Consider the following 19585-nt stretch of genomic DNA (forward strand, 5'->3'; position numbering starts at 1 on the left):
TTGCCCCTTGCTCGTTTGGAGCCCTTTTGAGACAGTTTCATGTAGCCCAGCCTGGTCTCTGACTCCTGACCTTCCCTCCAGTTATCAGGGTCACAGGCCTGTGCCACCATGTCAGGCTCTTTAACTGAAAGTGTGTGGGGCTGGGGATTTAGCTCAGTGGTAGAGCGCTTGCCTAGGAAGCGCAAGGCCCTGGGTTCAGTCCCCAGCTCCGGAAAAAAGAACAAAAAAACAAAAAAGTGTTTGCTTGCCTTTCTTAAGTTTCTGCATGTTAGTCTCTAGCCCTGCTGTAGCACACTGTACGTTCTCTCAAACTCTTCTCTCCTAAGCCTAGCACTGTGCGGCCACCTGCTGTTTAATGGAGCAGTGTTCAGTGTGACACTGAGGACCTGTGTATGACGATGTGCTCCTGCTCTCGGTGGCTCTCAGTCTAGGGTGTTACACTCTGCTCAGCATAGAAAGCAGCTTGAAAGAGGTGCAGCATAGGTGAAGGTCGCTGGCTTCTCTGTTTGAACGAGCAGTTAAGGAAACAGTATAGGACTACTTAATTAAAACTGCACCGGTGAGGCTGTTGCTAATGTTGGAAGAACATTCACTGTGTAAGTTCTTCCTTAGGCAAGTGCCCTCTGAGACTTCTGACACTGAGACTCTCCATTGAGGTTCCAGCAGACATTAGTAAAGCTTCCGTCCTTTTATTTGCTATTGGAAAATCAAGAACATAAGGCATGACCTGTGCCGGTTAGAGGTTTGCGAAGTAGTTAAATAAAATCCACACAGAGGGCTGGAGAGGTGGCTCCGAGGTTAAGAGCACTGGATGCTCTTCCAGAGGTCCTGAGTTCAATTCCCAGCAACCACATGGTGGCTCACAACCATCTGTAATGGGATCTGATGCCCTCTTCTGGTGTGTCTGAAGACAGCAACAGTGTACTCATATATAATAAAGAAATAAAAAAAAAAAAGGTTAAGTAAGTAAACAGAAGGCAACACCCAGTAGTATTTAATGAAGCATTGCAAAGTGACGGGGTGTTTTCAGTAGGGAGGACTGAGAATGGCTGGTTGGACTGCAATAAACAGTAGGAGGTTGGGGGGGACCGTCTTGATTTTTCAGGGGACAGTTGACATGTGAGGAGAGAAAAAAATGACCAGATATGATAATCTTCAGAATGCTTCTGAAGGCTTTTGTTTATTATTTTAATGATGATAAAGTAGCAACTGCATATGGTGGGTTGGGTTTTTTGTGGTTTTGTTGTGTTTTAAACAATGTAGAAAATAATGGAAAGTAAACTATTAGTCTTTTCCTTGCTGTCTTCTTGGCATTGGAGAGCTGGAACAAACATTTTAGAAGCAGCAAGGAAAACCATTCCCTTTCCTAGACATCCCCCAGAGGGTCGTCCCCGCCTCCACAATGGATGTTTCCTGCCCCTGGGGTTGGGCAGCCAGGAGAAAGCAGTCCATAAATAGCTACAGCTGCAGCCAGAGGCTGCACATGTACGGGCTGTGCGTGGTGAATGACTTCCTGCTACCGACGCTTGCATGCTTGTGATTGTTACTGGGATATTAATGTTTAGTCTGTCATTAGTCAACAGGCAGAGCTCGCCCTGCAGGAGGCAATTAGGATTGCCCAGGAGTCCAACGATCACGTGTGTCTGCAGCACTGTTTGGTGAGGCCGTCCTCTGGTCTTGGGATTTTGCATGGGTTGAGGTGGCCTCCTGAAGGCCCAGTTTCAATCAGGTTGCTGTGCAGTGGGATCAAAGGTCCTTAGCAGTGAGGGGAAACTATGTAGGTGGGCACAGGGACTCACAGAGGGCCCCATGGTCAGATCTTTCTTAATTGGTGGCATTTGTTCTGCTTTGAGCACGTTCTATACAACTCGACATGAGACAAAGGGTCGGTTGCATTGACGTTGGCATCGATGAGACAATGCCTTGTACTAGTAACTGGGGAGAGCTGGTGTAGCAAACAGTTACCAAGTTCATAGACTATGGACGCTCTTACTCACCTGCTTACTTACTCAGCTCAGCTAAATGCCGGGTGGGAGCTCCATGCTTCCTTCTGACGCGCCTACACTTGGGGCTGTCAGAGAAAGAGGATTAGTAGCTTGCTTATCTCAGTCTGGCTTTGATCAAGGTTTTAGTAAGCCTAACAGGTTTCACTTACACGCACAGTTCATATCACAGTATTGCAAGGTTTATCTTGTCCCGTTAAAATTCTTTCTTCTGTCCGTCCACATTGATGTTTACTGGAGAGCCGCCATTGCCATTTTCATGACACGTTTTGATGGTTGTCTCTCGCCAGAGCTGGCTTTATGTGCTGGGGCAGAAGAGAGCCGATAGCTATGTTCTGCTGGAGCATTCTGTGAAGAAAGCAGTGCATTTTGGGTTACCGGTAAGGCTCATCTTTCTGTGCGATTGTTAAAGTCAGTGGTGTCGAGCCTTTGTCTCTTCTTCCTCCCCTGTGTCATAAACCAGCAGGCCTTGGAGTGGGTATTCCCACACGTGGGCTTGTCGTTGTTGGTTTCTGATCGAATTATTAATCACACCACTAAATTCTGTTGGGTAGGTCTCTCTCTATTCCCTTTGTCCTAATAACATCTGTGAGAGCTCCACTTATCGACTTGATAAGCGATCTTTGGTTAGTAGTTTATTGAGCAGCACTTAGTACATTTGCACTTAGAGAATTTGTAGAAGAGGTTTTTTCTTCTTTTCTAGTGCTGGGGCTAGAACTCAGCACCTCACCCGTGCTAGGCAAGGGCTCTGCCACTGAGCTACGTCCTCGGCCCTGGGAGCGCTTAGTTTATACCAAGGATTGGCAAACGACAGCTTGTGTTTTAAATCTGGTGCTCCATCTGCCTGCGTATGGCTGTTGAGCCAAGAACGGTTTGCATGTTTAATGGATGGGGCAGGAGAACAGCCACAACTACGCAAAGACCAAATGTGGTCTGTAACGTGTGGCTCTGACCCTTGCTTGAAAGTTTGCTCCTCCTTGTTTTAAACAGTAAGCCTACTGGGAAGGCCTGTTCTTCTCATTCTGCATGGCAAGAAAAGGCTGAGTGTTGCCTCGGGGACACTGAGGCCATGCAAAGGGTGTGGTTTGTATGCAGAAAGTAGGAGTGGCCTTGGGGTCTAGGCTGCTATTGGAAAGATATTCTGTCTCAGCCTCTGCTGTGACGGTAAGACTTACGCCTCATTCTCAGGAAGTTTGCAGCAAGATTGAGAACTACTTAATGTATACATTAGTTCAGTCTGAGCATTACCTGCTGGGAAGGAAACTTACATGGACCGAATTGAAGTGACGCTTCACAGACTACTTAAATATACTCTGCTTATGGATTTAAACCGCCTTTTTAGATGAGCTTTTTACCCTTGAGAATTCCAAAAGCTAAGAAGATACTCATTGCTCATGAAGGCGTCCTTTTTTAATCTCCTGTTACCTAATGTGCCCAGCACTGTTTGCTCTGTTATCTCATTGTAATCCTTACCACAATTCTCTATGATAGGTTTGATGCCCATTTTACAGATGAGGAAGCTGAGGCTTAGCTAAGAAGCTAAGTGACTGGCCCTAAGTCACACAGTAAGTAGCAGAGGCAGTGTCTAAGTCCAGGTTACCTAATGTTGAAGCCCTGGCTCTTTGCCATGTATCCTCTGCTTCTCTTTCAGTCCGAGAGTTTCAGGAACACATCTCTCATGGGTCAGGGTTAAGACCAGGTCATAGGTTCTTTAAGTAGAGCTGTCACTGTGCATGTGCTGAAATGTGAAATCCACCACATTTCTGAAGAGCAAAACAAATTCTGTCATGTAATCTCTATCTTGGGTCGTGGGTATATCTGTCCCCTTAGTACCTCGCCTCCCTGGGAATACAGTCCCTTGTTCAACAGAGAGCTTTTGCTGGGAAGACGGCCAACAAACTGATGGATGCCCTAAAGGACTCTGACCTCCTGCACTGGAAACACAGCTTGTCAGAACTTATCGACATCAGCATCGCACAGAAAACGGCCATCTGGAGGCTGTACGGCCGCAGGTAGGTCTCCGGGCACACTGCCAGGGCCACGGAGGTGTGGGTCCTTTAGAGAGTCCCCCTTTGGAATTGTTCACCGAGGGGATTAGAGAAAATGCTTCATCATCTGGAGACATTTTGTAGTCTGCACGAACTTGGCAAAGTCTTCCCCACATACATGGTTTATTCTTCCCGGCTGCTCTGTGTATAACCAACTGGTGGGTGACCTCTCATCTGGTTCGCACATTTGATTCCAAGATCATGAGTGTATTTGACCAGTGACCAGCTGGGACTCAGACCTAGATCACCTGACCCTGAGCTGAGAGCCCCCTCCCTCTTCGCATGCTGCATGGCCTCCTTCTGCAAGTCCAGCACCCCTCCCACAGCGGTTTAGGGAGGCAGCGTAGCTCCTCTGTCGAGGTGTTTTCTCTGGGTCTCTGCAGCCACTGTCTGCATTCCACTCAGCCACCTGTAGTTTGGAAGTGAACTTCTGAGCCAGCCTTGCCCCTGGAGCCCCTGGACAGCCTGCTGTTCTAGGAATTCCGTAATGAAGGAAGCGCCTCTTCACCAGTCTTGTTTTTGTATTTCAGATAATTTTTTGGCACGGTGTGCTCTGAAACAGCTGCCGACACTGGCCACTGCCTGCATTGCCAGAGCAGCCGGTGCCAGGATGGCCTCGGGTCCGAATTTACCCGTGAAACATAATTAGCATCCTGTGACCTCAGGGAGCATCGCGGGTGGGAAGTGGGAGTGGGGATCTGGGCGCTGAGTGCTCCCTGGTACATTGACCTGCTCTACGTTTCCTTGGGGCCTGCAGACCCAGGATAGCTCTGCTCTCCTCTGCCTGAGGGCAGGAGAGCTGGCATGGGGAGGAGTTGCTTCCACACATCCAGGGCCGCAAGGGTTAATGTTCTTGTGTCCCCACTGAGGATAACTATAGTGTATAGCTCAGGGGTAGCCTGGGTCTGCTGCCTAAGGGGATCTGTCCCTCTCCTTACCCAGCACCATGGCACTGCAGCAAGCCCAGATGCTGCTGAGCATGAACAGCCTGGAGTCACTGAGTGCAGGTGTGCAACAGAACAACACCGAGTCCTTTGCCGTCGCTCTCTGCCATCTTGCAGAGCTGCATGCAGAACAGGTGGGTCGGGTGTGCTCGTTTGTGCTCTGTTGCCATGGCAAAATTCCTGCAGAAACCAACTTGAAAGGAAGGAAGCCCATGCATTGTGCAGTGCAAGTGGCAGCAGCAGAGGCTGCTCTCATGGCCTCCAAGGGTGCGCCCCAAGTGTTAATTAAAGATGTAGCATGGGTGGCCTGACTAGTGTGCTCCTAGGACACTGGGGCACTGCCATTTCCTTCTAGTGCTTGAGAAGAGCCCTAGGTATGCGCCAGTGGGTCTGGATGGTGCAGGTTGCTGAAGAATGCAGTCCCCACATTTGTCACTCGCAGGGTATTTTGACATCAGTGAGATTGTCTACTGGTTCGCAGAAGCAGAGTAGGCTGGGTATGGTGGTGCACACTTTTCATCTCAGCACTCAAGGCAAAGACAGGATGAGGCCAGCCTGGTCTACACAGTGAGTTCCCAGACAGCCAGGACTATCCTGGCTGGAGAGACCCTGGTGCAAAAACAAAAAATCAACAGTGACTAAAGGAGAGGTGGAATTGAGTGCAGCAGAGAGGTTTGCGTGTGTCTGGTCAGGAGTTTGATGATCAAGGCGGAAGAGCAATAACCAGCGCTGGTCTCGTAGCTCTGTGCCAGGCCTGTGCTTGATGCTTGTGTGTGTTACCTTGCAGAATCCTTTGCAAGCCTCATGCTCTCACTGTGTTTATTCCTATTCCGTGGAACAAGATCTGAGGTCCAGGGGCTTGAAGCATCTCCCAGTACTTGTCAGTTGTTTCCAGCTCATGTCCAGTTGACCCCAAAGGACAATGGGAAGTGGGTGTGACATTGACTTTCATCCCACATAATTGTGCACATTCTCTTCTTAGGAGGCGGAAGTCCTAATGCTGCCTCAGATTCCCCTGAGCTCAAAGGTCCCCTGGAAAAGAGATCTGGGAACTGAGTCTTCACCTCATAGAACAAGCTGCAGGTTAAGCCAGTCTTCTTCCTCACAGCATTTCTCTTCACCCTTGTGGTCTCTGTTACTGTTAGGGGTGGACCCCATCTATATAGTAAAGATCTCACTCTATCATCTTCTAGTCCTTTCTGTGAACGCAGGGAGGTTGGGCTCTGATGGGTCCTGTGTGTCCCCATTGGTTACTGTCATCCTGTGCTGTCTGAGACGTTTGTTCCTCTTGTCCTTTCCCAGGTCAAAGGGCAAACCATCTGTGTTTACCCTCTGCTTTCTTCTAGGAATCTGATATGTTGCTTTTTGGTTTGGTTTGGTTTTTGTTTTTTCTTTCTCTTTCTTGGCACTGGAACTTTGTTTCCTGTTTCCCCTCGTCCCCCACCCCTGCAGTGAGTGTGAGTGTGTGTGTGTGTATGTGTGTGAGTGTGAGTGTGTGTGTGTGTGTGTGTGTGAGTGTGTGTGTGTGTGTGTGTGTGTGTGTCCCACTGGCTCCTCAAACTCTTTACTAATGTACCACTGAACTGTGGTATCGGGAGGAAAGGTCGACGCTGAAGAAGTTTCAGCACAGCCCTGTTTGCAAGCACAGAAAGCAAAGGTAGGAGGGGAGGGGTCTAAGCCGGCTTCGAGGCTGGAGGGCACCATGGGTGTCACTCCGCAGGCACTATGTTGTCTTTTGAGATGGGGTCTCTCACTGGCCCTGGCCAGCAAGACCTGAGGATCTGCCTCTTTGTGTTTCTCTAGTTCTGGGATTACAAGCTCACACGACCACAGCCATTTTTTTTTTTTTCATTTCTTAATGTTCTTGGGATTAAACTCATAACGCAAGCTTTAAGCACTTAACCACGGACCTGTCTCCCCAGCCCTGCTTGTGTAGTTCAAAGCTGGCTTCAGACTCGACCTTCCCACCTTTGCCTCCTGTGCTTGCATATAGGACTGTCATGGAGCGTCTGCCTTTCCTCCAGACCCCATAATGCAGTGGCACATGTAGAGTTCGAGGACTTTTCCTCCTCAGCTCTTCCCTTCTTTGTATTCTTGCTCTCTCCCTCCTCTTCCTCCCTCCCTCCCACCCTTCTATCCCTCTTACCCTTTCTGTCCCAGAACTTGAGATTCTCCTGCCTCAGCCTCTTGAGTTGCTGGGATCACAGATATGCACCACCATGCTCAGCTGCTGTGGAAGTGTATGGTAGTTATTTTTTTATTCTGCTGACTTTTTAAACTGCTTTTCAGAAAGCATGGTCCTGGCTTGAGTCTTCTCCCCTTCAGACTTTCTGTGTAGCCATTTGCTAGTTACATGACTCCCTCTCCCCATTAAAACCTCAAAAAATATTGGTAACCCTACCCTTCGGATCTGTAATAACAGTCCCACCTTCCTTTTTTCCCCCTTTCTGGTCTTGTGTGACCCTACCCTCACCAGCCAGGATGTGTAGAAATGTTTGACAGCAGCTGGAGTGATAATGGCTTCCTCATGGCCTTAGCTGCTCTAGCACAACCTTTGATTTTAGAATATTCACCTCGTGCACTCACTGTGCTGAGCACTGTCGGGTGTTTACACTGGCTGGCTGGCCACTGTGGAGAGGCAGGCTTGTCCCAGCCTCTTGTACTCTCTCACTCCCGTAGTCTCTGTTGCACCTGTACTATTCCCTTCTAAGCCTCAGGAATTGTAGGTGCCACTGAGATATGGGGGGAGTGTAAGAAGTTCTCTTTACTTGGTCTGAAGTTGGACAGCCCATCTCAGTACTGCCCCTCTCTCTGACAGACATGAGAACAGGGCTGGCCTGTAGACATAACAGAAGCAGAATGATCTCTGCTGTTGTCGTTCAGTGGTTTAGCTTCAACTAAAAGCTTAGTTGTGCGTAGTTAACACTTGTTGGAATGATTAGAGCAAATTGAAAAGCCTTAACTAAGGGACTAGAGAGGTGGCTCAGTGGTTAAGAGTATTGGCTGCTCTTCCAGAGGATCTGGGTTCAATTCCCATCACCCACATGGCAGCTCATGCCTGTCTACAACTCCAGTTCCAGGCATCTGACACCTTCACGCTGAGATGCATGCAAGAAAAATACCAATGGACATAAAATTAATTATATGTTGAAAAGAGAAGCCTTAGCTAAGAAGACAGCACTTCACAATACATACGTCTAAGAAAGGCATGAGTGTGGGTTTACAAAAGAACGTGGATATCAAAACAAGAGAAACTCAGTCTTGTTGACATTAGATTTAAGACAATGGGTCAGCCAGATGGCTAAATGGGTAAAGGCCTTGGTGCCAAGCCTCACAACCTGGGTTTGATCCCAGGAGCTCACATGGTAGAAGGAGGGGACCAGCTCTTCCCTCCCCCAACCATTGTCCTTTGACCTGCACATTGTCCTCTAGCTACACAAATGTAGGGGTACACACACGGAATAAATGTCAAGAAAATCAAGACAGTGAAATAGTTTCAGCCAGTAAATTAGGCTAAAGTGGGGTTTTTTTGTTTGTTTTGTTTTTTTTAAGATTTATTAATTTATTTTATATATATATATATATATATATATGTATATATATATATATAAGTAACTGTCTTCAGACAGACCAGAAGAGAGCATCAAATCCCATTACAGATGGTTGTGAGCCACCATGTATTGCTGGGAATTGAACTCAGAACCTTTAGAAGAGCAGCCAGTGCTCTTAACCACTAAGCCATCTCTCCAGCCTGGCAAAAGTTTTCAAGGTCTAAAAAAATACCTTTCATTTTTCTGCCTATGAGGAAACAGCTGGACACGTAGGAATGCAAAATTGTATGCCCCAAGACAGTCAGTGCAATATTTATAAAGTAGAATTAATTAGAAACAACCAGAATATATATCTTCTGCCTTCTGACTGCCCAGCAGGTTATTTTGATGTATCAATTTATCTACCTAATAAAATATGCTAATATAGAGTTATATTATTACTGGAAAAGTCAAATCACTCAGAAAATATTTATTTTGCCTAATGAGATGGAGCACACCTTTAATCCCAGCACTTATGAGGGGGAGAGGTTGACAGATAGAGGCAGACTTCTGTTAGGTTAAGGCCAGCCTCCATCTGAGTTCCAGGCCAACCAGGGCTACATAGCAAGATCCTACATAGAAGGAAAACTCCACGATTCATAGAATTTAATCATGCAGTTACAGTGTTGCACATATTTTACAAAAATTAATAAGTATAGCTTGTTTTAGAACTTCTATATTTTATATTTATGGGCATAAAAGAGGCATAGAAGATGTGTGGAACATGTCTGCGATTGTCTGAGAGGGATTATAAGTAACCGCGCTTTTGTTCTGTTCAGTTTAGTTTAGCTTAGGTGAGTGTTACTGTGTGAGCTGGTGAGCCTGGCTGCCCTGGAGCTCACCAGGCAGAACACGCTGACGTGTAATTCATAACAGTTATCTCTACCTCCCTAATGCTGATGTTGGCAGCCAGGAGCCACCAGACCTGCTGTAACTTTGTCTTGTTCAAGTTTTCCTAGAAAGAACTTTGCTTATCTGTATAGTTCAGGACAGGTCTTCAGCCAGGCGGCAGTGTGCGTCTGTAGTCTCAGCACTTGGGAGGTAGAGGAGCCGGGAGCTCACGGCCAGGTTTAACTGTGCCTTGGCTTCTAGGCCAGTCTAACTTACAGTGGGACCTTGGCTTCTTAAGAGTGAGGCTAAATATAAACACTTCTTGAATGTTTCTGTTCTGTGGTACAGGAACATGGCTGTATAGATCTGGCCAAGTTGAGTGCAGAGATTGATAAAAACTGTTTTCAGAAAACAGTTGTTAGGATTAAAGTTCATATTTTAACATGAAAAAGGATCTTTAAAAATATATAAAACTCGGGGTTGGGGATTTAGCTCAGTGGTAGAGCGCTTGCCTAGGAAGCGCAAGGCCCTGGGTTCGATCCCCAGCTCCGAAAAAAAGAACAACAACAACAAAAAAAATATATAAAACTCATTAGAACCTATAGGAAACAGGATACCTCACTGAACTATTCAGTTCCCTGTGCCTGTTGTCTTCTAGCTCACTAAAGGAGAGCAGGTAGGTCACGTGTGCACCTCCTGTCAGTGCTGGTGAGCCAATCAGATCATGGCTTTCCATTCTAGGGCTGTTTCGCTGCTGCCGGGGAAGTACTGAAGCACTTGAAGGAACGGTTCCCACCCAACAGTCAGCACGCCCAGGTACCTGCCTTTCTCATGCAGATAGATTTATTTCTCAAAAGAATGCCTTACTGTACTGTGAAATAGGATTTCTTACGACTTGGTCAAATGTATCACAAGGTAGCTCTGGACTGTGTGAGGTTGACACTGAACTTCTAATGCTCTGCCTGGTTCTCCGAGTGTTGGGTTACAGCCCCGTGCTGCCGTGCCTGTGCTGTGCTGTCTCGGGGAGAAACCCAGGCTTCATGTACCCTGGGCAGCATTTTCCCATGTGAGACACATCCCTAGCTCTACAGTGGGACACTTGAGATGATTCCCTCAGGAAAACATTAAGCTGCAAAGGAAGCTGGTGCTCTGGATATGTGGTTTACTATTATAGAACCCACCAGGCAGCCACCAAGTCCTCGTTCCCGTCCTAGACTGCAGAGAAGTGGGGCGAAAGGGTGCGAACAGGCGATGCTATTTATCTGTACTAAGTGTACACACATGTGTCACGTGGGGCTGGGGAGATGGTGGCTCAGTGGTTAAGAGCATATTCTGTCCTTCACAGGACCTGAGTTTGGGCTCCAGTACGCCTGTCAGCTAGCTCACAGTCAGCTGGAACTATAGCCCCAGTGCTCTGTAGGCACCTGCAACCACATGCTAATATCCACATACAGACACGCATACATTAAAACAAACCCGGAGGGACTGGATGCATTTTCTCACACTCTCAATGGGAGGCAGAGACGGGTGGATCTCTTGAGTATGAAGCCAGCCTGATGCATGGTTGGTAGAATGCTTGCCCAACAAGCAGAAAGCCCGAGTTCTATCCCCAGCACCACATAACTTGGGTGTGGTAGTGGATGCCTGTAATCCCCATATGCAGGATCAATAATCCAAAGATCAAAGTCATAGCTGAGGTATAAGCTTAGTGAGCATCCCCAGGTCCTGAGTTTATCTTCAATAACACACACACACACACACACACACACACACACACACACACACACACACACACACACATCCATAGATCCATCTGTCTGCCCACCAAGTGTTGGGTACACCCACTACCTGGCAAAAATACATTTTTTCACAGTTCAAAATCATACTCGGCTGTATAGAACACTCGAGACTAGCCTGCAATGCCCGAAACCCTGTCTCAAAATTAGACACCAAACCCAGCCTTATTCTGTATGTTGTTTAAGGATGAGCCTTAGAGAAGTCTAGGAAACGCGAATGGGAATGGCAGACAGCAAACTGAACGCTTTCTAGGGAAATAGAATTTGATAAGGATGACAGGAGGATCTAAGACCGGTGGTAAAGCACGGTGTGAGCCGAGAGGTGGACATGGGGCTGCTTTGTGTGGTGTGTTCTTCACAATGGCCGTGGACCCTTCTTGTCCTCCTGCCTCAGTTTCTCAAGTACTAGAATTATAAATGTTTGCCACCACCAAATGTGGGCCTCTCTCTGCTTGTAACATTAAATAATAAAATAACCTCAAACACATGTGTGTGAATTCTTAGGATGCCTGTAACAACAAAGTGAATATCTTTCCTTTTGTATTTATTTAATGTTTTAGTTATGGATGCTGTGTGATCAAAAAATACAGTTTGACAGAGCAATGAATGATGGTAAATTCCATTTGGCTGACTCGCTTGTTACAGGAATCACAGCACTTAATGGCATAGAAGGAGTATACAGGTAAGAAACCTGGGAAGCTGTCACCATACAGCAAAACACTTGTTATAGTTCCAGCACTCAGGAGGCAGAGGCAGTCAAACCCGTGAGTCTGAGGCCAGCCTGGCCTACCGAGCGAGTTGGAGGAAAGCCACCGTGTCTCGAAAAACCAACCAAATAAATAAGATAATATAATCTCTTGTGTGTGGCAGTCCGAGGACAGCTCAGGTGGTGGCCCCTCCCCTTTGCTTGTTCACCTCTGCTCATGCCAGGCCAGCTGGCCTCAGGCTCCCACAGACCCCCGTCTCCCTTCTTTCTGCTCAATTGCAGATGCCTGTGCTACTGTCCAGCTTTGCGTGTGCTCTGGGGATCCACATTCAGGTCACCAGACTTGCTGTCGGGTGCTTCAGAGTTAGTTAACTTTATTCTGTGTCTTAGTGTTTGCCTGAGTGTAGGTCTATGCATTGTGAGTGCCTAGTGCCAGGAGAGGTCAGAAAAGGGCGTGAGAAAGCTACTGTGTGGGTGCCTGGAACTAAGTCCAGGTCCTCTGCAAGAGCAACAAGAGCTTTTAACTGCTGAGCCACCTCTCTCTCACACACATACACACACACACACACACACACACACACACACACACACACACACACACATACTTTTTCTTTTCTTTTTTAAAAAGATTTATTTATTTATGCAGCTTTCTTCAGACACTCCAGAAGAAGGCATCGGATCCCATTATAGATGGTTGTGAGCCACCATGTGGTTGCCGGGAATTGAACTCAGGACCCCTGGAAGAGTTGTCAGTTCTCTTAACTGTTGAACCATCTCTCCAGCCTTCTTTTGGTTTTTCAAAACAGGTTTTCTGTGTGTTACACTGGCTGTCTTGGAACTCAACTTTGTAGACCATGTTGACCTCGAACTCAGCCAAAATAATTTTTAATAGTTTTATATTTCCTATACTTTAATTTGTGTATTAATTATAATTTACTTTCAGCTTTACTTGAAAAAGTCAAGGGTGTGTTGTTGTTGTTGTTGTTGTTGTTGTTTTTCTATCTAGGAAATAAGAAAATAGATAACCAACCGCTATGTGTGGTAGCACATACTTTAAGCACTAGAGAGGCAGAGGCAGGCAGATCCCTGTGAGTTCTAGGACAGCCTGGTTTATATAGCGAGTTTCAGGACAGCCAGGGCTGTCCCTGTCACAAGCAAATAACAACAAAAGGCACATAATTAAATTTAATAAAATAAGTATCTTCTAGAGATAGTGACTGAGGGTCTGATAGCTATAATCCAAGACTTAATCTTTTTTATTATATTTTATCTATTTATTTTGTGTGTGTATTGGTGTAAACATGATGTCACTGGTGCATGTGTGCAAATCAAAGGACACATTTAGGAGTTAGTAATTTTCTTCCGTTATGTGAGTCCTAGGGATTGAACTCAGGTCACCAGGCTTGGAACCAAGCACAGTTGCCTGTTGAGCCTTCTTACTGGCCCAGCTAGGCTCTTAGATGCATACACATGGCCGTGCATTGATTGGTGTGTTTGAGGCAGGACTCGTGTAGCTTAGACTAACCTCACCTCGGCGTGTAGCTGAGGATGCGGTGTGAACCGAGCCTCTTGTCTCCACTTCCCAAGTGCTGGGGTCACACTTGATGGTGGCAGCTGCCACTGCATTTCAGTGTCTTCTTATCTCCTCCTCTTCCTCCTCCTCCTCCTCCTTTCCTTCCTCTTCCTCCTCTTTGTTTTTTTCTCTCCTTTCTCCCCTTTAGAAGTTAGCAATCCTGCTAAGGAGATAGATGCTTGACCCCCGAATGGTTATGGTTGAAATGCTCTCAGACCTCTGGGTGACCACTCCTGTTTGTTTCGATTGTTCCAGAAAAGCAGTGGTGCTGCAAGCTCAAAACCAGATGACAGAGGCACACAAGCTTTTGCAGAAGTTGCTGACATACTGTCAGAAGTTGAAGAACACAGAGATGGTCATCAGGTAAGCTGTCTCCCAGGTGTCCTGTCGGGGCTGGAAGGTGGGTCTTCTCATCCCACTCTCCTCTCTCTCAGCGTCCTCCTGTCGGTGGCAGAGCTGTACTGGCGATCTTCCTCCCCGACCATCGCAATGCCTGTGCTCCTGGAAGCTCTGGCCCTCTCCAAAGAATACCGGTTACAGTACTTGGCCTCTGAAACTGTGCTCAACTTGGCTTATGCCCAGGTAAGCCAGTGTGATGATTATTTTTTCCTGGTGGGGGCAGTGGGCTGAGGTTGTGTTATGTTTGTTTATGGGGTACATGTGTGTGTGCATATGGGGGCCAGAGTCAGCCTTGGTTATCATTCCCTGGAGGCTGTCCACCTGATTTTGCGTTTCTCTCTTATGTATATATATGCACGTGTATATATATGTATGTATATTTGTATACACATACACAGTCTCTATGGGGACCTGTGCTTGTCATTTAGGCTAGACTGGCTAACCGTTCTAACATTGAGCCCTAGAGACCCCGATGTCTCTTGCTGTCCCATCACTGGGATAAGAGGCGCTTGTCACTGTGTAGCTCGTGCTGTGCTTGCTTGGGAGTCCGACTGAGGTGCTCTGGTTTGTACGTCAGGGCTTTCAGCAACTGAGCCATCTCCCCAGCTTCAGCATCTGCTTCCCAAGGGCAGAGGTTCCTGGCAGCCACCACACCGCGTAGGCCTTTTTTGTGGTTATAGGGTGGGAACCTCTGGGCTTGTGCGGCAGACACTGAACCATTGAGCCATCTTCTGCACATGCAAATTCTTCTCTGAATACCTGTTTCCAGTTTCCTTAGACATCTAAGAATGGAATTGTTGAATCATACGATAATTTTAATTTCTTTTAGGAACAGCTTAACTATTTTTGGCACAAATGGTGCTAAATGGGTTCGTAGTGGACTCGTCATTTCGTGTTCTGAGCAGTAGCGTATTAAGGTTTCCAGTCTACCCAGAATTGTCTCAAGTAAGGATTTGCCAGCTCTCTGGGAGTTTGCAGTGTTCGTTACTGTACCGTACGAGTATGAAGTGGTGGCTGGTGGTTTGGTACTCTGGTCGCTGGTGACCAGTGATTGTGAGCATCCCTATTCGTTTATGTGGGTGTCGCACATGAATGCAGGTTCCCTCAGTTCAGAAGATGGGCTTGGATCACTTGCACCGTGGGTGCTAGCTGCCCCAGGTGGGTGCTAGGACCAAACTCAGGCTCATTAGGACCTCTTGATGACTGAGCCATCTCTCTAGCCCTCTTCCATCATTTCTAATTTTTATTGTTCTGTTTCTTTGTTTGTTTTTTATATATAAGCTCTGATTATGTAGCCCAGGCTGGCCTAAACTAGGTATCTTGCCTCTGCAACCTAAATGTCAGGGTTATAGGCTATTTGTACCACAAAACCTGGCTTGCTCCACCCCACTTTGAGACAGGGTCTTTCTGTGTACCATGGGCTAGCTGGGCACTAACTATGTAGACCAGGCTGGCCTCAGACTTGGAGCTGTCCTCCAGCCTTTGCTCTGTAGTACCAAGATAACAGGCGGTCATCCCCAAAGCTGGCATGGCTGCGTGTAATTGTGATGTTGACTTCTAAGAGTTTGTGGTTGGTTGGTTGGTTTGGAAACTGGCTTATGTGGCCCAGGATGGCTTCATAGTAACAACATAGTAGAGGCTGGCTTTAGGCTGATCGCCAACTTCAGAGAGCTGCACTGTAGGCATGTACCAAACATTTTCTTCTACTCATGAGATGTATATTCTTGATCATGTTGATTGATAATTTTTAAATTTGATAAATTCACTTTTAGCAATTTTTCTCTGTGAGATAGGATCTCATATGTAGCTATTTTCTTTATTTCTTGTGCTTTAGTATTGTGTTGCTTGTCTAGGAAGTGGTTGCCACATCTAAGGTCATGAAGACTTTCTCACCGTTTTCTATAAATATTACAGTTTATGCACTTAAATTTAGGTCTTTGAAATTTATATGTGTATGTGTTTGTGTATATGCATATATGCATGCTAGTGCACATGGGTATGTGTATATGCATGTATGCGTGCTGGTACACATGTGTATGTGTTTATGTGTATGCATCTATGCATGCTAGTGCACATGGGTATGTGTTTGTGGAGGCCAGAGACCAACCTTGGGTGTCTTCATTAGTTGTTCTCTGCCTTATTTCTGGGAGCCAAGTCTCTCACTGAACCCAGAGCTCACCGAGTCAGGCAGGCTGGCAGCCAGTAAGCCCCACTTCTGCTTCCTCAGTGCTAGGCTTAGACATGGGAATTTCGGATGGGCTCACAGATCAGACTCAGCCCTCATGCTGCGTGTCAGGCACTGCCAGTTCAGCCATTGTTCCAGCCCAGGTCTTTGAATTATTTTCAGTTAATTCTTATGTGTTCCATACACATTTCACTATTTCATTTTGTCAAATCATTATCCCAGCACTGTTTATTGAAATTTATTGAAAAGGCTTCTTTGAGGCCAGCACTTGGGAGGCAAGAGGCAGGCAAATCTCTTTAGTTCAAGGCTAACCTGGGCTATAGAGTGAGTTTCAGGACAGCCAGTCTATACAGAGAAACCCTGTCTCAAAGACAAAGAAACAAATAAACCTTTTCTCCTGCTAAATAATGTTGGCACCTTTGAGAAAATCAATTCGTGCTATGTATCGGTTGGCTCCTGGACTCTTGAGTTCTATTTAATTGTCCATATATTTGTTCTTTTATCACCAATGCCATGTTATGTGCACAGTATTCTGTAGAATGTAGAACCGAGTGCCCTCGAGTATAGGGCACTCTTGCCTTAGCCTCCCAAGCGCTGGGGCTAGGTGTGCATCGCAAGTCCACCTGGGTAATGTGTAGATTACTGTAACTGTGTAGTTCTCTCGTCTCTGGGGTCTTAGGAAGTGAGAGGCACCATGGCTTTCACCACCATGCCTTAAAGACAAAACTTGAGCGCTGGGCTACATGGTGCGTGCCTATAACCTCACTACTTGAGAGAGAAGTTGGAGAACTGCTGCACGTATGAGGCCAGCCTAGACTACGCAGTGAGTTATAGTCCAGCCTAGGCTACAATAGTAAGACCTTGTTGGGCTGGAGAGATGGCTCAGTGGTTAAGAGCACTAACTGCTCTTCCAGAGATCCTGAGTTCAAATCCCAGCAGCCACATGGTGGCTCACAACCATCTGTAATGAGATCTGATGCCCTCTTCTGGTGTGTCTGAAGATAGTTACAGTGTACTTATATAATAAATAAATCTTTAAAAAAAAAAATAGACCTTGTCATAAATAAAACAAACCCAAACCCAAATAAAGCAATACAAGACAAGGCTTTCCATATTACAAATGACCACTCTGTCCTGCATCTATTGATCATACTGCTGTGTACATGTATTCTCTGGGAATGTGTTGTGCAGGATGACATAGCCTGTGCTATGGAGAAAAGCCGAAACACAAGCCCATCTTAGTAATGGGCACAGGACATGCATGTGTACAATTATCTGCTGTTTCCTTTGTAGCTCATCCTGGGGATCCCAGAACAGGCCTTAACCCTTCTCCACATGGCTATTGAGCCCATCCTGGCCGATGGGGCCATCCTGGACAAAGGCCGTGCCATGTTCTTAGTGTCCAAGTGCCAAGTGGCTTCAGCAGCTTCCTATGACCCAGTGAAGAAAGCAGAAGGTAGGAGCCGTGTGGAGACTCAGTTGCATTTGCAAGAGTGGAGAATATAAGAATATCTGATATGTGGTGTGTGCTGGATTCAGATAGCAGGTTTTGAAAACTGAAATGTCAGATGTTGATTTCCCTCTCCCACCCCCATTGTCAGCTCTGGAAGCAGCCATTCAGAACCTCACTGAAGCCAAGAACTACTTTGCAAAAGTCGACTGTAGAGAGCGCATCAGGGATGTGTCGTACTTCCAGGCCAGGCTGTACCACGCCCTCGGCAAGACCCAGGAGAGGAACCACTGTGCCATGGTCTTCCGGCAGCTGCACCAGGAGCTGCCTTCCCATGGGGTGCCCCTGATTAACCATCTCTAGAAAAGGCTCCCTGCTTGATGCTCTGTAGTGTCTTTATATGCTATCTTGTCAATAAACTGTTCTGGTCAGTTTGTCTGAGGTGGGCTTTATTTCTGGGTTGAATTGTCGGTATCTTTGTTAAGAACTGTATCTGGGACCTGGAGAGATGGCTCAGCAGTTAAGAGCTCTAGCTGTTCTAACAAAGGACCTGAGTTCAATTCCTAGCACCCTCATAGCAGCTCACAGCTGCCTGTAACTCCTGTTCCAGGGCTCTGACACCCTCACACAGACACACAAGCCATCAAAATGTACATAAAATTAAAATAAATTATCTTAAAAAAAAAAAAAAACCTTTGTATCCTCCTAAATCTTCTTACAGGGGTTGGTGGCTCAGGCCTTTAATCCTGCACGTGGAAGGTGGAGGCAGGCTGCTGTCTTCAAGGCCAGCCCCTACTACACAATGAGATTCCATTTCAAAACATAAGATTTGAGAGCTGGGGGCTGGGGATTTAGCTCAGTGGCAGAGCGCTTGCCTAGGAAGCGCAGGGCCCTGGGTTCGGTCCCCAGCTCCGGAAAAAAAAAAAAGATTTGAGAGCTGGAGAGACGGCAAGTGTGAGGGCCAGAATTTGGATTTCCAGATGTCACTTCAAAGTGAGGGGGACATGTCTGCTGACTGCCACCCCAGCCCTCAGGAGGCGGAGGTGACGCTGCCCATGCAAGCTACCTAGCAAGACTAGCAGAATCGGTGGGCGCCAGTCAGGTGGAGGCTGACGGAGGACACCTAGCTTCTGTCTCTGCCTCCCCTCTCCCAAAATGTGCACACAGGCACACAAGCCCTCATGCATGTGTGCCCACAAACCACATTTTAAAAAATGTGTCAGCAATCGCAAGGCCCTGGGTTCGGTCCCCAGCTCCGGGGGAAAAAAAAAAAAAGAGAGGAAAAAAAAAATGTCAGGGGCTGGAGAGTGGTTCAGGGTTAAGAGCTCTGGCTGCTCTTCCAGAGGTCCTGAGTTCAAATCCCAGCAACCACATGGTGGCTCACAACCATCTGTAATGAGATCTGATGCCCTCTTCACCTACAGTGTACTTATATATAATGAATAAAATAAATCTTTAAAAAAAAAAGTGTCAGGGGGTTGGGGATTTAGCTCAGTGGTAGAGCGCTTGCCTAGGAAGCGCAAGGCCCTGGGTTCAGTCCCCAGCTCCGAAAAAAAGAACCAAAAAAAAAAAAAAAAAAGTGTCAGGTTGGCAAAAATGAATCATGAGGTATAGGAGCCTATCACAGATCAAACATCCCAAGGGTCATCCCCTGCACCTCTAGATAGATGGAAGAAAACTGACTCCACGCAGTTGTCCTCTGACCACTGTGCACATGACCACACGTCGTGACACATGCCAGTCACACCCCTAATAAAAGGTTTACTGGTTTGTCGTGGGATTGGTTGGTTTTCTGTCAGGGATGAAGATCCAACCAAGGGCCTTGCCCATGTCTGACAAGCGCTCTACCACTGTGCTATAGTGCCAGCCCCTCCAGCCCCCAGCCCCACCCCCACATGCTTTCACGAGTCTTTGGTTTACTTCTGCAGCTTCCCCTGCTGTCAGTCTGAGCCAGTCCTTGTGTGTGGTTGTTCATAGCACACGTGACTGGAGATAAAAGAAGAAGGTTTGTGGTATTAAGACCAATAGCGTATTATTTTTTGTTTTTCGGGGGGGCTTTT

General features: G+C 46.8%; 1 protein-coding gene across 2 annotated transcripts in view; it reads left to right on the plus strand.

Moving 5' to 3' along the window:
- Anapc5 (anaphase-promoting complex subunit 5) overlaps nt 1–17959 on the plus strand; it is a 33000-nt gene extending 15041 nt beyond the window's left edge. The window contains exons 8-17 of one of the 2 annotated variants that reach the window (NM_001401087.1): nt 1577–1658; nt 2294–2383; nt 3834–4015; nt 4994–5129; nt 10158–10232; nt 11773–11894; nt 13747–13854; nt 13926–14073; nt 17369–17531; nt 17677–17959. In NM_001401087.1, coding sequence (NP_001388016.1) covers nt 1577–1658; nt 2294–2383; nt 3834–4015; nt 4994–5129; nt 10158–10232; nt 11773–11894; nt 13747–13854; nt 13926–14073; nt 17369–17531; nt 17677–17888 — 1318 coding nt within the window. In that variant the 3' untranslated portion in view covers nt 17889–17959. The remainder of the gene's footprint in view (nt 1–1576; nt 1659–2293; nt 2384–3833; nt 4016–4993; nt 5130–10157; nt 10233–11772; nt 11895–13746; nt 13855–13925; nt 14074–17368; nt 17532–17676) is intronic. The other variant, NM_001080147.2, reaches the window with a different exon arrangement.
- Nucleotides 17960–19585: the final 1626 nt, after the last annotated feature.

Source organism: Rattus norvegicus, chromosome 12 (assembly GCF_036323735.1).
Source record: "Rattus norvegicus strain BN/NHsdMcwi chromosome 12, GRCr8, whole genome shotgun sequence".
Taxonomy (NCBI): Eukaryota; Metazoa; Chordata; class Mammalia; order Rodentia; family Muridae; genus Rattus; species Rattus norvegicus.